Here is a 15,271-nt window from a genome sequence, read left to right on the forward strand (position 1 = left end):
TATGAAAAATGAAGAAAAATTTTTTAATTATCGATATTTCAAATATATAAGTCAATAAAATATTTTAAATCGATATTCTTTGATTTTTTAATATTTTGGCTATAGTAATTAACTATAACATATAGTAATTAACTATAACATTATCTTTAAACATTTTTTTTAAGATTAATTTTTAGAGTTTTAATTTTAGATAATCCATCATTATATTACGGAAATTACAGTGTCCCTCTGCGCGTTTCCTTCTCATTATTCTTATTGCTTCGCTCAAGGCTTTCTTCAACGCGCAAGGATTTCCACTTTGCTCTTTGAGTTTCACTCGTGGAATTCTCTGACAGCCCTTCGGCGATCAGAGATCTGGGATTAGTTAGTAATGTCGAAAGAATCCCTCCGGCGTCGAATCGCATTTAGCTACTGAAAGGACAAAGATGAATTTAGAAAAGACTGAGGACTTTTATACGTATTTGATGTTTGAATTCAGTTCTATGGACACCATTTTATCAAAAGATAAATGTTTTATATAGAAATATATGCATAGAAATATATATAATTAAATCTAAAAATTTGTTACTACATTGATACGCATTTAACTTGGAAACAAATCAAATTAATTCAACAAGAAAATTTTTAAAATATTTCATTTAATATTATTTTATTAATTCTTGATGTAATTTTAAGTTTCTTTTTGTTCATAATATAATTAAGTAAATAAGACATCAGTACTAGTTGCTTTGTGTGTCGCAAAAAGAAATATTAAAAAATCATATAATGCTGATAAAATAGCTCAATGAATGATACGTTTTTTTTTTAAATGAAACGAGTTTTCTAAAAAGAAGTACTGTAGTTAATTAAATTATAAATTCTCTAATATTAGAGATGTGCTATTGCAATTTGTATTTATAACAAAACAAAATTATCGATATAAAATTCGGATGGCTTGTATAAGTTCGAAATAATTTACAAAGCAACGTTTAAATAAGCAACGTTCTTTACTTAGACTTGTCTCAATTATCTATCTTACAAAAATAATCATTTATTCGATTAAATGATATATGCTTATCATAAGCTTTTGCCACGTTTATAGTTACGCTAATAGCGTATCATAGAGAAATTGAAACAATCAAGACTAATTTTAGTTTTTGAAATTTTTTCGTAAGCTTTGGCCTCATTTTACAAAATATGACACAATGTGAAACCGTTGCCCTTTTTGTTACGAAAATTCGTTTCTCTCTGTGTTATGACATAATAAATTTTTGAAACATTTTTTAAAATTATATTTTCTATAGTTTTGCCTCGCATGATATCTATCAATTATTTATAAATACAATACATATCAATTATTTATAAATACTTTTATACAATAATCTTATATAGATTTTGAAATTTTAAAAGTCTGCGAAACAAGTGAGAATATTTAATGAGGAAAATATTTATAATAAATTTACAAATATGGTGAATAATGTTTTTCTTTTCGAATTTTAATAGCAAATTATAATATGTATTATAATTTTTTTGTCGGTAAATTTGTTGATTTTTTTCGATGATTTTATTTCCTTTAATGAATATAAGAGAATTCATTTTCGATAATATATATAGATATTTTTTACCGCATTTTGGCTGAGAACAGAAAAAGTAGGAAATTAAATCAACTGATCATTACATCAATTGAGTAACAAACTATTCCAACGACAATTTTTCGAAAATTGACATGTATGTATTATACATAGGAACGTTTAATGCTCAGCGAGTGAAAGCAGGTCAGTCGCCGGGCTTTTTATATCGGATACTATAAAAGGTACTTTACGTGTGAGTGATTTTTAGTTATGCTCCAAGTTAGAAAGCTTATAACGTTAAAAAAGATTAATTTAGATTAAGATATATTCAAATTAATTCTCGAAACTTTTAACAAGATAATTCGGTTTATTTTTGATCGAAGGTATGAAAAATAAATCATATGACTTTCCATCCAAATTCTTATAGTAAATTCTAGGAAAAATTATAAATACATAGAAGCACACACAAAGAAAGGAATATATATTTAGAATGATATATATGTATGTATATATATTTGAATAATATTAAGAAATAACTTTATGCTCTATAAAATTTCATTTTTATGAGAGAAATATGTAATGTAATAAAAATGTATGAGTTGACCTCTGATTTTTTACTTATTACATATTATACTTGTTGAATGATGCATAAAATACTTCCACAAGATTTTTTCATTGTTTTAAAAATATATTTGTATTTTTATGCAGACAAATTTATATAATGAATACCTGAAATATCATTTATGATATCTGGAACGTCTACACAAAAGCACCAGATGCTAGTTTCATTTTTGAAAGAGGACAGCAACTTCATTCGCCATTCAATGAAGGTAATCCTTCGAGGCGAGTCAGGGTCAAAAAAAGGAGGCGGCGTATAAGGGCAGATTAAGGGAAATTAAAAAGAAAAGAACTCTAAGCCGGATTACGAATCTTTAACGAGAAGATTGGCGCGCATTATCCGCTCTGTTAGTCTCATTCCAACCGATTTGTCGAGACGACTAACATTCTTGTCGCTGTGATCGCAATCTTTTTCTCGGTTTCGTCACCTCGTCATCCCCTTCGTCTCTCATCAGTCTCTGTATAATGTAATCTTTATCCAAATTCCGTCGTCGTCAAGTAAACCCTGTTATTACGAGCACGATTCTATTGTTGGAAATCCGCATTCATAATTTTACGGACAGGTCCATTTGCAACTCTAACGAGGTGAAAGAGCCTCAGGCTTCTTTCCGTGCAACAATTAAGATATAGTTACGCGCGCGGAGCAAGAACTCTAATGTTCTTTTCAAGATAGCTTAAAAGTTGCTGTTTTGAGCTTTCGTAATTCGAATTAACGGTTTCGTTCGTTCTCAGTGTCACGCGATTCGTGCACTCCGTGATCTCGTTTTGTGCACTCGCGGAATCGAGTTTGCCGATATTTGAGCATGTTTGCGCGCAAACTTTATCAATTTTATCAATTTCCAAGAATATCAATTTTTATTCCTGGAAAAGGTAAAAAGAACGGATTCTCTATCAAATTATGCAAATATGCGCAGATTGCAGCTTTGTTGGACTCTCCTTTTTGATTCTAGTTACATTATAAGAAAAATGAAAATTATAAAAATTCTACTTGCGCTAATTTTTTCGTGATATTTTGGAATATTGGAGTTATTCATATATTTTCATATATGGGTGATTTCCGAAATATACTAGAAAGTAAATTATTTATTATATTTTATGGCCATGAATGCCAATATATCGTATATTTTATTGAACTTTCTATATAAAAAAGTTATTAATTCATGTCGCAATAAAATAACGCGAAACTTTTGAAATATAAAACTTATTTGTCTGTCCGTGTACATTGATTTATATACTACGGAAATAAGTTGTAAAATTTGAATTTTTGCAAGTTGAATTTAAACAAACGATCGCGCAGAAGAATACGGCTTATTTATCAAATAGAAATGTCAGAGAATCGCCTACATAAGACAATTTATGGACGTCGACAATGCCAAACTATTGCAGCGATATTCGTGTTTTAAAACGATCTTTGTTATTCCATATATTACCGTTTCTGCATACTGTAATCGCGCCAAAAAGCATGCAATTGTTACGAAGTTTACAATCTCACATACACACATACACAACACACAAAATGATTTCTAATAAAAAGATGAATTCAAATTCTTTCTTTAAAAAATGTTTGATAAAAATTTTTAATACTTTAAATATAATTGTCTTGAAATCAAAATAAACTTTTATAATTGCATGCTTTTACATTTTTTATTCACAATAGAAACAGTAATTATTAATTGTGTATATTTTATTGCAATTAACTGGAAATGAATTAATTAACATCAATCTATAAAAAGACAGGATTTAATAAGCGCTTATTAAAAAATTGTCATAAATCAAAGATTACAATCAATAAAATAAAAAGGAAAGTTAGCCATTTTAATTACAAGACTACTATATGTAGTCTGACCTATTTAATATTTTATATCACTATTTTCATTATTAAATTAAAATCGATACAAATGGCTCGTCAATATACATATTTCATGTTTTACATTATTAACTATCGTGTAATAACATTGGCAAAACCTTTTTAATGGAAAATTCTAAAAAATACTTATTACGTTGGATTTTGTCCACTTTGTTTGCCGATTGGTTACGTCAGTACTTTAACGTGCCGTTTCCATCGAGAATGAGCTATAACGTGAATCGTATAATCCGGAATCGAGCGCACGCGTTTCAATTCGCTATCAACGCCTCGTCCTTGCCGCTTCGATTCTATGCTATTCCGTTTAATTTCACCATCGAACGAGCAAGCGAAGAAAGAAATAAGAACTGAGAGCTTTTCAAGAATTGCGAATTTTTCTTCTTTCAAAAAAGAGAGACAGAAATACGAATTCCAGGGTGTATCAAAAACAAAAGCATACGCAAACTTTATATAACAGAGAAACACAGATTTTAATATTTGAAATCTAAAAAAATTGTAATATTTAAAATCTAAATGATTTATATGTAGGAGAAATCGTAATAAATATAAATATTTTCCTACAATTAACGTACTTGACTTTTAACGACGCGAGAGTCCTAGTTTTACTTATTCTGTACATATAATGCTCCAGTACTTTTAACTTCTTGCTCTCTCTATTGCGTATGACGAAATTATATTTTATAGAGTTATCGGATTAACTTGTAACCCCTCGGAAGTTAGGAAAAGGAAAAGAAGCTTTGATATGTTGCGGTTGGAATTTTCTTCGCAAGAGCGAGGGGGATCGACAAGATTCAGTTTTCCGTCTTCCTCGACATCGTAAAACTAGTAGCACGCGACTCGTGCACTCGCGCGAGAATGAGGAGAAGGGAAAAATATGCAAAGCAATTTCCATTCATCAAGCGCATCTATCGCCGATCTTTTGGTGAGCAAGCACGCTCTCGCGTTCTCGGATTCTGTTCTAAATAAATCTCTTTTATCTCCTCGAAAGTATGAAGTGCTTGCGCGCTTGCTTTCGGCACTAGAAAGACGTGTCTAGATCTTGGCTTGTTTAATCCTTTGTAAAATTTTACCAATTCGAGATTGATCGGAAAAGAATGTAAATAAGACGTATTAATATAAAATAGGAAGAAGAAGCATATTTCTGGTTTTGAATGGTACAATTTTACGATTTTGATTAATCTGTAAAAAATCTGTAAAGAATCTGTTCTTTTTTTTTATCAGATTAAAATAATTCGTTGATGAAATCGTTTGTTTCTGTGTGTAAAATGTGTGAATGTAAAAGCTTTTTTTTTCGCGACTACAAATAGATTGTGGTACTCGAACTTGCTTGGATTTCAAGAGAAATATTTATCTAACGATGTTGAGCTAATGCAAATGCGAAATGCGCCTGCAAATGTAAACGTCGAAAATGGACGTCACCGATCCAGAGAGCTTATTTAGGATTCATAACTAACTCCCGTGATTACTGTAATTATCGCGCCAAAATAATTAAAATCATTTATTTGACGAATCTCGTGAAATTATTTGTGCGTAATTTTACCGGATATTTTATCTTTTCTGAAAATATTACCAGAACAATTAATTAAAGTTAATTAAAATTGTTTTTGATTTTACAATTAATGCAAGAACATCGTTGTGTTTGAGGAGAACGAAATTTACATTTTCGTTACAATTAATTTATGGGTGCGGTTTCTCTCTGAAGTACTTTACGTAGACATAAAGTGTAAAGGAACACAATTGTGCGTTATTTATGTGGTGAGAAAAAGGTGAAACACAGTGCAAACGCATACAATAGAAACGTAGTCTAGATTGTCTTTTTCGAGGAAAATGGATACGCATCGGTCTTTAACAAAACAACTTAAAGTTTTCTCGTTTTAACACAGGAATTAACGTCCCGCGACAAAATATATATGTCTAGCATTAATTGTCTGTTATTTTGTTTATCAAACTTTTCTTTTTTGATACAATTTTTAATCGATTTCATTTCAAGAGTGAGGCAAGATAGTATTTATATTTTTTTTTAAACTAGAAAAACATTATTTAATTTTTTTTAAATTGTTGCGAGAGAAAAATAATTGTACTTTTATATCGTTTTTAATGCATTTTTTATGTGCATTAAAATTATTATAAGAATCTTAGATTGTTAAAATATATTAAGGATTCATGGTAATCTGTGACAACGAATTTTCGCATGTCGCAATAGTTTGACGAGCGGTATAAATTTGGCTAGAAACGATAGCCGGCCTCGCGTATCTGGAATTGACGAATATTCATAAATTCATACATATATGGTATATATGCGCAGCATGCATCTCATGCAACGACACTGACGAAGATGAATATAGATGCTCCTTTGGCCGGAATTGATGTGGGGAAGGGAAAATGCTGATCGATTAAAAATTCTGCTGCAATGTCCAATGCAAATTCAAATATATAACCCATATCGAATGCTTGTTACTTACTAATAAAATACAATGGTCGTTTACTTAAATTGTCTTGTGTAAACCATTCTTTGCGATAAAGAAGAAACGCATTTAACTATATATATTCAGATTTTCACACTAATGTATTTATTGCTTTGTGAATAAAATTAAGCTATTATAAATCTGCATAATTTATATTTATTTATATTCCTTGAAAAAAAGGAAAATAAACATTTCATTATATTTTTTTAGTTTGTAATATATTACTAAATGCATTTGCTTCGAGATAATGTAAACGTAATTAAAAATTTACTTTTGATATCATTAAGATTTTGAAACTGCTATGAAACTATTATGAAATTATAACAATATTGCTAAAATGAAAATTAAATAATAGTAATAACGCGGTTTTTATAAGCCTACTCATTATCTTATTTCCGTGTCTCTTTCTGCTCTTAAAAAGTTTCGACGATCTTTTGACACGCGACAAGTACTTTTGGTTAATTTCAATCTATTCCAGTATTCGTTCTGCTAGCTCGATTTCGAATAGTTTTCTAGAAAGAGAAGCGAGGTTAAACGGGCGAGAAAATGCGCAAGTGAAAGAGAAGGTAAACACGAGATTGGCTCGCGAGCAAAACAAAACGCAGAAAAGAGTTGAGATATTTTAGCAACCTGCATAATTAGTAAGAATACTCCTACAATATCGTATCGTATTTGAAAAGGGAATTCTCATTTCAAGATTGTAGTTTCTTTTTTTATTCAAGTGGTATGCAAAATCGATTTACATATGTAATATTGTGGAACGAAAATTTTGTGAAGCGATACTTTTTAAGTATTATTAAATCTTCTTATACTGAACAGCTTTAAGGAATTATTTTAAAATAATCTCTTTGTATTTTTTTTCAACTATAAACATATAAATATATATAAATCATGATGAATGCATGATTTTTAGTGCTGTTGTCAAAAAATATATAAAATAATTGTAAAAACTTGTAATTGATTTTTAGACTTGTAACATACTTGTAATTACATTATATAATTCTCTTTCTTACATTATTAGAGTCTTATAATATGATAGAGCATCAATTAAACGCATTTAAAGCATTATGAATAGCAATACAATGGCGCACTATTAAATAGAAAAAACTCTTCGATGGATTCGTTATCAACATTAATGGCGATGAAAAGAAAAATGTGCAAAGTTCGAAACATATATAATAAGATGAGCGCGTTTGCGTGGGACATTTGATGCTTCGTTCAATTCCATTTACGATTCGAGTTTCTACGGTTTGTAACCGGTCGAATTGTCCTTCACCTTGTTCTCTTCGTGGTGAAGAATTTGAAAGTCTCTTTCTGAAAGGCGAAAGGCAGCTTGTGTTTGCTAAGGGGATTTTCTGCGAGTCCGAGCGTCGAGCAGAAAGGGGATGAATTGGTCGGAGAAAGATAGGGCTGTAGGGAGTACAGGATGGACGTCTATAAACTCGCAATCCACGTAGACTTCCTTGCTCTTTCTCGTTTTCGTGATCTTTAACATTCGTGCGCGGGACAAACGTAACCGAGCCAAACGTAACAGGGCTACGACAGTTTTGTTATATAAATGTAACGTGTCACGTGCCTCTAAATAGGATAGCGTAAATCTGTAAAAAGAAGGAGAGAGAGAATTTTTATACATTGTATTTTTGGACGTACCGCGCTTCCGGGATTTCAGTTTATTATGTACTCCCCGTAATGAACTTTAAAATATGAAGAATTAAGAATATACTTTTGTAAAAATAGAAAAATATCTATAAATAATATTATATATAATATTTTGCATATCAAAATTAACTCCATTTATTTCTGATTTTGCACAAATTCATTAAATAATTGAATACTAGAATCACAAATAATTATTTACAAATATCTCATAATAAATTTTTTGAATAGTACACATTATATAATAGTACACATATTTTATAAAAGATCATGTCAAAGTTAAAAGATTTGAACTTTATTAAAAAATTAATTTAATTAAAATATATTAAAAATATATAGGTATTTCGATATTTATTTTACCATCAAATTTAGACAAACTAGTTATGGCATGTGCAATTTTTGTGATTAAATCATTATCATGCCCTTTAAGTCAATGCATTTATTAAGAAAATGAGGTGAAGCCAATCTTTTTTAAATTATATTAGTTGTAAAATATAACGAAAAGCTTCAATGAAAATAATTAAAAAATGAAAAGGTTTCAGAAGCAAATAATGTATGTACAATATTCAATTATACATAAATTAAAACGAATCACGATTTTAATAAATTAAAGATCACAAAAATAATACGTTAATTATCGAATCGTGAATTACACAGAATAAAATATAAAAGAAAAAAATGTAAACGTTTTAATTTTTGGCTGGATTCTTTTCAGGGTGCAATAGAAAATGTATACAATACAAACTGTTTGTACTTTGCATATTTTATTTTAATATTAATAGTACGAAAAAACACTCCTTATTTGCTCCTCAAGCCTTTTATTTTTTGTATTAGTCGTAGTAGTATAGATAAGGGGTTATCTACCTTGAAGTTGAGTTTCTTTGCAGAGATCTCTTTTCCAATACTTTCCTATTTCTTTTCTTTAGCACCATATCCAGAAAGAGGATAATTAAGGAAATGCTTTCTGTTGGTACGTTACTTCTTATCTCAGGAAACTGTTCTAAAGAATCAAAGAAAGATGACTGTTCTCCTGATTTCTATGAAATTCTTTAACTCTTTCATGCAATATCGCGCTACTTATCTCTGCACTACTTATCTATTTTGTCTTAGCATAGATTAAAATGTAGATACATTATAATTCTTTCATAATGCCTTTTAATTTCTTTGTTTAAAATCGAATCTGTCATAGCGAAGAATTTAAATCCTACATGCATTTAATGATGTACATACACATACACATGCGATATTATTACGATGACAAGAAAATTTTTGCAATTAAAAATGTCAAATAGAAGAACAGATAAAACAATCGGTTAAATTAATTTAGAGATGATTTGTTGGAGATAATGTGTGAAATAACGCAAATTATATTTTGTCTCCAAATTAATTTAATGGCATAATAGAGTGAATTAAATTTTTCTTCATATTTTCATTATAAAATACGATATTTCAGCGCAGAAATATTACACGTATATCTATCTTACAATTATAATAATTTCTGTGAGTTTTATGAGAGCGAATCATTTGGCGACGGTGAATTTATTCTGAAAAAAGGTAATATAAAACTGTGAGAATTAAAATAAAAATTTTATTGTGAGAAATATTGTAAATCAAACAGCTATCTCAGTTTGTTGAAGGATAAGGTACCTTTCATTTCCATATCGTGAAATCAACCGCAGGATGAGAAGATTTCCGCAGCAAAGTTTCGAGTTTGTTCCTCTATCTTCTCGCTTGATTTCGCGAAGATATGTATCGAGTTTGGCATAAAAATCGAATTAGTTGTCAAGTTTTGTATACACATTTAAAAGTTGAAATTCTGTAATTGACAAATTCAAAGACAAATCTTCATTTTTGTCTTTAATTTTGTGTTTTACCGAATGTTTTAGATACACATCAAAAATATAAAACATCCATTTATTTCGTATAACTATTGACACTAGTACTTGTATTATTGATAAAAATATCTATTCCGAAAGTTACATCTTTTTCTTCAATTATTGTTAGTCTCGTCTGTTTGTAACGTATTCTCGGTGGCAACTTGATAACAGATTATAAAAGATTGTAGCTTTCTCTGGCTTATCCATTCTTTCCCTTCAACCATTTCCAACAAAATTCATTTTTATCGTCCCATAGACGTGAACATGTGTCGAGTTAGCGTGTCAGTGATGTCCGAGGACAGTCGCAAACTCATAACTGAGCTAAGTTCGTGGTGCAAAGTCCCACCTCGGCGTGACTCGATTTCTCTCACGTCGTCGAAAATTGGTCTTCGGAAAATTTGTACCTTTTGGTCATTGGACGTTGGTTCTGAACAAAGAAGACACGAGACTAACGTAATGTCGAGCGGTACGATGGAGGAATAGATAAAATGAAGGGAAAAAACAAAGAATAAAAAACGACAAATTTATTCTTTTAAAAACAGTGATTAAGTAAATAATATAAAAATTTTTGCACACGTCATTTCTGTTTATTGAAAAGATAGTTTTCGGTTATTTTGTGTAGATTTTACATCATAATTAAAAATAATTTTAGCGCCAAATTCATTATCATATGTTATACAGAAAATTATGTTGAAAAGAGAAACAAATATTTATTTATTCAATTATTAAAATTTCTTACAAAAAATCGATTATTATTATTATAAAATTCACAATTGCGTGATTTTATTCTTGTCTCTTAGTTTTCTAACGGAAAAAGAAAAGAAAGCGAAGACAAAGAAAAATGTTAGTGTCAATAACAAGTTCTAAATGCAAAAATATTGGGTCGCACGCGCGCATGTGAATATCTATCTTTATTCTTCTATATTTTTCTGATTTCTTTCTTCATTTTCACACAATTATCAATTGTCCGCATTCATTGGCCAAGTATTGAACGTGGTTTAAGTCAAATTGAGGTTTCACGGACAATTGTTTACCGTGACTCGAGAATATTCCAATATCTTGTATCTTACAGTAATGGTGGTAAGAGCGATTACGCTTCCTGTGTTAGGTTGAATTCCTGAATATTAATTTAACTTCGTATAGCATTCTATCCTTGAGTATACAGACTTCGCTTTCTGCCATTTGGATGCTTGAAATAATCATAATTGTGTGTAAGCATAAAATAAAATATACTTTAAACATGAAGCTGTACAGTTATAAAAATTTTTATACAATAGATTGTTAATTATATCGATATAATTACAAAATTAATACAATTTTATATTTGGCAAAAATTTATCAGCGTGAAAATATTAAAGATATAATAAATAAGATAATATATACATATAGTATAAAAAATTGCGCAAATGAAAAATGTAAATTATATATGCTATGATTATGTTATATCATTTTGCTATTACATTAAATTTTTATTGACTTAAATTGATATTTTAATATGCCATTTTTCATCGATTTTATCATCTTCACGCTTTTTTATATGCGCGAACATGTACATTTATTTCTCTTTTACGAATAAACACTTATTTTGTATTCGTCGCACGTGAGACGCGTCACATTCTCTTCGCGAGAGTTCGCTGGTAGAAACTTGGTCCGTCTTCGGAAGAGATCTTTCCTTTACAAGTTTCCAACAGTCGCGCGAAGCAACAACAAACGGGAAAAAGATACTCCTTCTAACCGTGTGGAAGTTGTAGGTCCGCTCTCTCCCCAACTCGTCTGTCGCTTAGAATATATCAAATATCGCAACAAATATCAAGGATTCACATACAATCTGAACGGAAATATTTGTAACTGCTAATATAATTTCTAATAATTTGTTTTTATATAGAGAAAAAGAAAGATTTTTATAAAGAACAACTCAATGAAGCATATTTGCAAATATTAAATTCATTATATATGCATTATGATTTTTATAAATCAAATATATATAATATTTTAAAATTATTTTCTTTCTTTTAATATATGTACAAATTATTTTTACCAAAGCAATATATAATAGTTTCTTAAAACTTTAACATAATATTTTAAAATCAATTTAAGAATACAAAAGAAAAGAAATTTTTATAAGTACTTAAATAAATAAAAGTTAAAATTATATAAGAAGGACTTTTCATTATTCTTACGTATTATTTCAAACAAAATATTGTGATCCTATAGTGATTACAAAGAGAATAATATTTCAGAAAATATATGAAAAGCGCATGCAGTGGCAAGGTGTAAAATAAGATTGGAATATATCGCATTATTATCAATATCTTCGCGCGCGTTCGGGATCAACATATGTATCGAGAATCACGCGTATTCAAAAGTGGAAGCGGATCGGAAGTGGAAATCCATCATACGCGACGCACGTGTATCGACAGACGTGCATATCCGCGACTTTTCGTGCGTGACGTTCTACGAAATCGCGTGACAAAATTGGACGACGATGAATTTCCCAAGATATTTACGTTTCCAGATATTCCTTCTGCACAAGCGGAAGGTGGAACAAGCCACGCAATTGGCATGCCACCCCTGATGTCGGCCGAGATGTCTGCGAAACATCTTCTGGTGAACGTCATTCGCATGTTGTTGCCTTAATCTTGGTGAATATCATATCATATCGTATCAGAAACACACGTGTATGTGTGTATTCTGTGTATTTCTCTTCACATATTTTAATAATTGATATTTTTTTTCTTTAAAAAGGGTTAATTTACGTAAAATTGTGTTTTTTTTTTACAAATTTCATAATATCATTACATCAATTAAACGCCGTCAAATAATAAATTTCTAAGAATTTTGGAAAAATCTCTTTTTCATTTATGAATCTGACGTAAATAAAAAAGTTTTCCGAAAATATTTGCCGTGTCTTTTTTCACAATATTGGTATGAATAGACGGAAATGCAAGGGATTAAATTAACATAAACTCTTTTACATACGAGTTTCGCAAACTGATATTGCAGCAGCTTCAAGAAGTGCTACGTTTCCGCAATGCTAGTCGGAAATGGGTCAAAGTTTTCGCATTCTGCTGAACATTATCTCGCGACTCACTCTTAAATTACTGAATTTGGAATGTCGATATTATCAATCGGAAGCATCATGACGAACGCAGCGAATTAAATCGCTTATATTAAATTGAACGCGGAAGATGCCCGATAAAACGGTAGGCGTTAATTGCACGCGATATCAGCCCGGCCTGTGCCTGTGAATTATCTTTCGACGGGCATTAAAAGCGGCATCGGTACGCGGACAGGCGTGCAAACGAATTGCCGTACGGAGGTCGATGTATCTTCTCGGCCCAGCGTAATCCATCAATCCATCGGCCGAAGACAATGGATGGATACGCCTCGAATTAGCCCCTCTACCCAACAAGCATTCTCGGCCATCTCTCCCTGACGTGTATTATAAACTTTAATCAGGGATTGCGATCCGTTTTATCTTCATCCTGTATCTCAATAGTAACGCACACGATAGCTATTACGCATGCAGGGATAATCAGGGATGTTCTGTTAGAACCTTCGTGAATATCCTTGTCATTATACCGATTCTCGTAGTCGAACAGCAGTTTCCGTATAGATCCTTGGACGCGAGGGGAGATGCTTGTCTCTCGATGGCCGCAGCTTCGTCTTCGAGATCGCAGTCGTTCGTATGCATTATGTATGCAGCATTGCAATTTGCATTGCTCTCGTATCGTCGAGCATGGTCGAGCATCGCGTCGCGCCGGTTCACCGGAGGCGCCCCAGGGTCTGGAAGGGGTCGAGAATCAAGAGCACAAACGGGCGCACAAGCAGACATGGTTATACGCGATGACACACCGACAAGTTGTTACATTTTGTGTAAGCATTTGCATGCTTAATTTGCTATCTCTCTCTCTCTCCCTCCGTCTCTTAAGCCAGGCAATCTACATCTCTCATCCTCTGACCTCTAATACCTTCCGTCTCCTTCACCCCTATCGTTTGCCACTTTCTTGTTCGACGCCTCTGTCGCTTCACCTTTTAACGAGTTATTTTCTCGAATATGCTTTACCGGAGTTTTCGACCACTTCCCCGAGTTACTAGTTAAAACTTTATCCCGGGAAAAGATATTCCCTCCCCTTTTGTCCTCCTCTCCTAATCGTGGGAGACTTTTAAGCTGCCATGCAGGTGTACGGACGTCTGCGAGTGGGACATTGTGTTGTCCTTTGTTGCGGTTGCAACAACCGACGAAGTGATCTCACGTTTAAATAGAATTTGTTCCTTAAGTATATTTTATTTCGTGGTATACGTGTACTATGTTTCCGGTAGATTACTCTCGCGTGCGGTGTCGTTTGCCGCGGTATTTGCGGGCGAATAAATCGACAGCGTCGTTCGAAATGTAATCTCTGCGCAAATACTCATGCGAATGTTTCCAAGTGTTGACGGATACATCTTTAGAAATAAATGAGACAAGAACTTATATTAACAGCTTAACTAGAAAAATCTGTTAACAAGTGAAAAGATTATTTGAAAACTCGATAATTCTTTTTAGAAATATATAAATTTTGCTATTGCTTATTAAATTTATTAAATATTCGACGATTAAATCTTGAAAAAATTGATATTATACTAAACAAATCAATTGACAATTAATAATAGCCAATTATTATTAAGCTGAGTAACATTATATGTCGAGTAACATTATATAATCAAAATTGTGGACAAGCATCACTTAAATTTTTCGCAAAGATGTTCGGAAAAATCTTTAATAAATTTTATATAGCAATAATGTAACTTCAAATAATGATTGCACGATAAATCTCATGTTATAAAACATGTTTTCATGTTTTGTAATAAATCTTTTCACTGTATAACTATTTTCTATCTGTAAAAGATATAACATATTTTATATAGATTTTTCAAATGTTTTAGAAATAATTTTAACAAAATAGTTTTTTTCTTTGTGAGGGTTTGCCAAATATCCAAAATGCAAAATTAAAATGATTTATTTTCATCGCGTCATAAATCGAATCGATCATAATAATATTGTAATTTTTATATAACTTAATTCCTATATAATCATGAGATTGTAATTGCTAAGGAATTAGAAATATAAATTGTTGTAAAAAATATTAAATTATATGTAAAAATGTATATCCAAAACGTATGTCCAAAAATGATAAAAGTATTTTAATCACTGCCTTATTGCCATTGACAATAATAATAAGAATATTGTAGCAGGTCTCT

At 31.0% G+C, this 15,271-nt stretch overlaps 2 protein-coding genes across 4 annotated transcripts in view; one reads left to right on the plus strand and one right to left on the minus strand.

The window, feature by feature from the left end:
- LOC145963545 (zwei Ig domain protein zig-8) overlaps positions 1–15,271 on the plus strand; it is a 188,269-nt gene that overhangs the window by 56,960 nt on the left and 116,038 nt on the right. The gene's annotated exons all lie outside the window — the stretch shown is intronic.
- LOC145963279 (uncharacterized) lies at positions 7,590–10,293 on the minus strand. Of its 2 annotated transcripts, XR_014436111.1 has the most exons (5): positions 10,134–10,293; positions 9,801–9,969; positions 9,638–9,697; positions 9,018–9,153; positions 7,590–8,095 (listed from the first exon to the last, which is right to left on the minus strand). XR_014436111.1 is itself a non-coding variant. In XM_083085028.1 (4 exons), exons 2-4 carry the CDS (start codon positions 9,811–9,813, stop codon positions 7,840–7,842), a joined length of 405 nt encoding a protein of 134 aa, XP_082941154.1. In that variant the 5' UTR covers positions 9,814–9,969; positions 10,134–10,293; the 3' UTR covers positions 7,590–7,839. The 2 variants fall into 2 exon arrangements, 1 of the variants encoding a protein (XP_082941154.1); XM_083085028.1 differs by lacking the exon at positions 9,638–9,697.

Source organism: Camponotus vicinus, unplaced genomic scaffold, assembly GCF_025532165.1.
Source record: "Camponotus vicinus isolate PSW18456_S1 unplaced genomic scaffold, iyCamVici1.0 SCAF_12, whole genome shotgun sequence".
Taxonomy (NCBI): Eukaryota; Metazoa; Arthropoda; class Insecta; order Hymenoptera; family Formicidae; genus Camponotus; species Camponotus vicinus.

Coding starts and splice junctions, on each gene's coding strand:
- LOC145963279 (XM_083085028.1), bottom strand. Junction 8,096..9,017: donor CAAAGAAACTCAACTTCAAG/GTAGATAACCCC, acceptor TTCTTTTTACAG/ATTTACGCTATCCTATTTAG.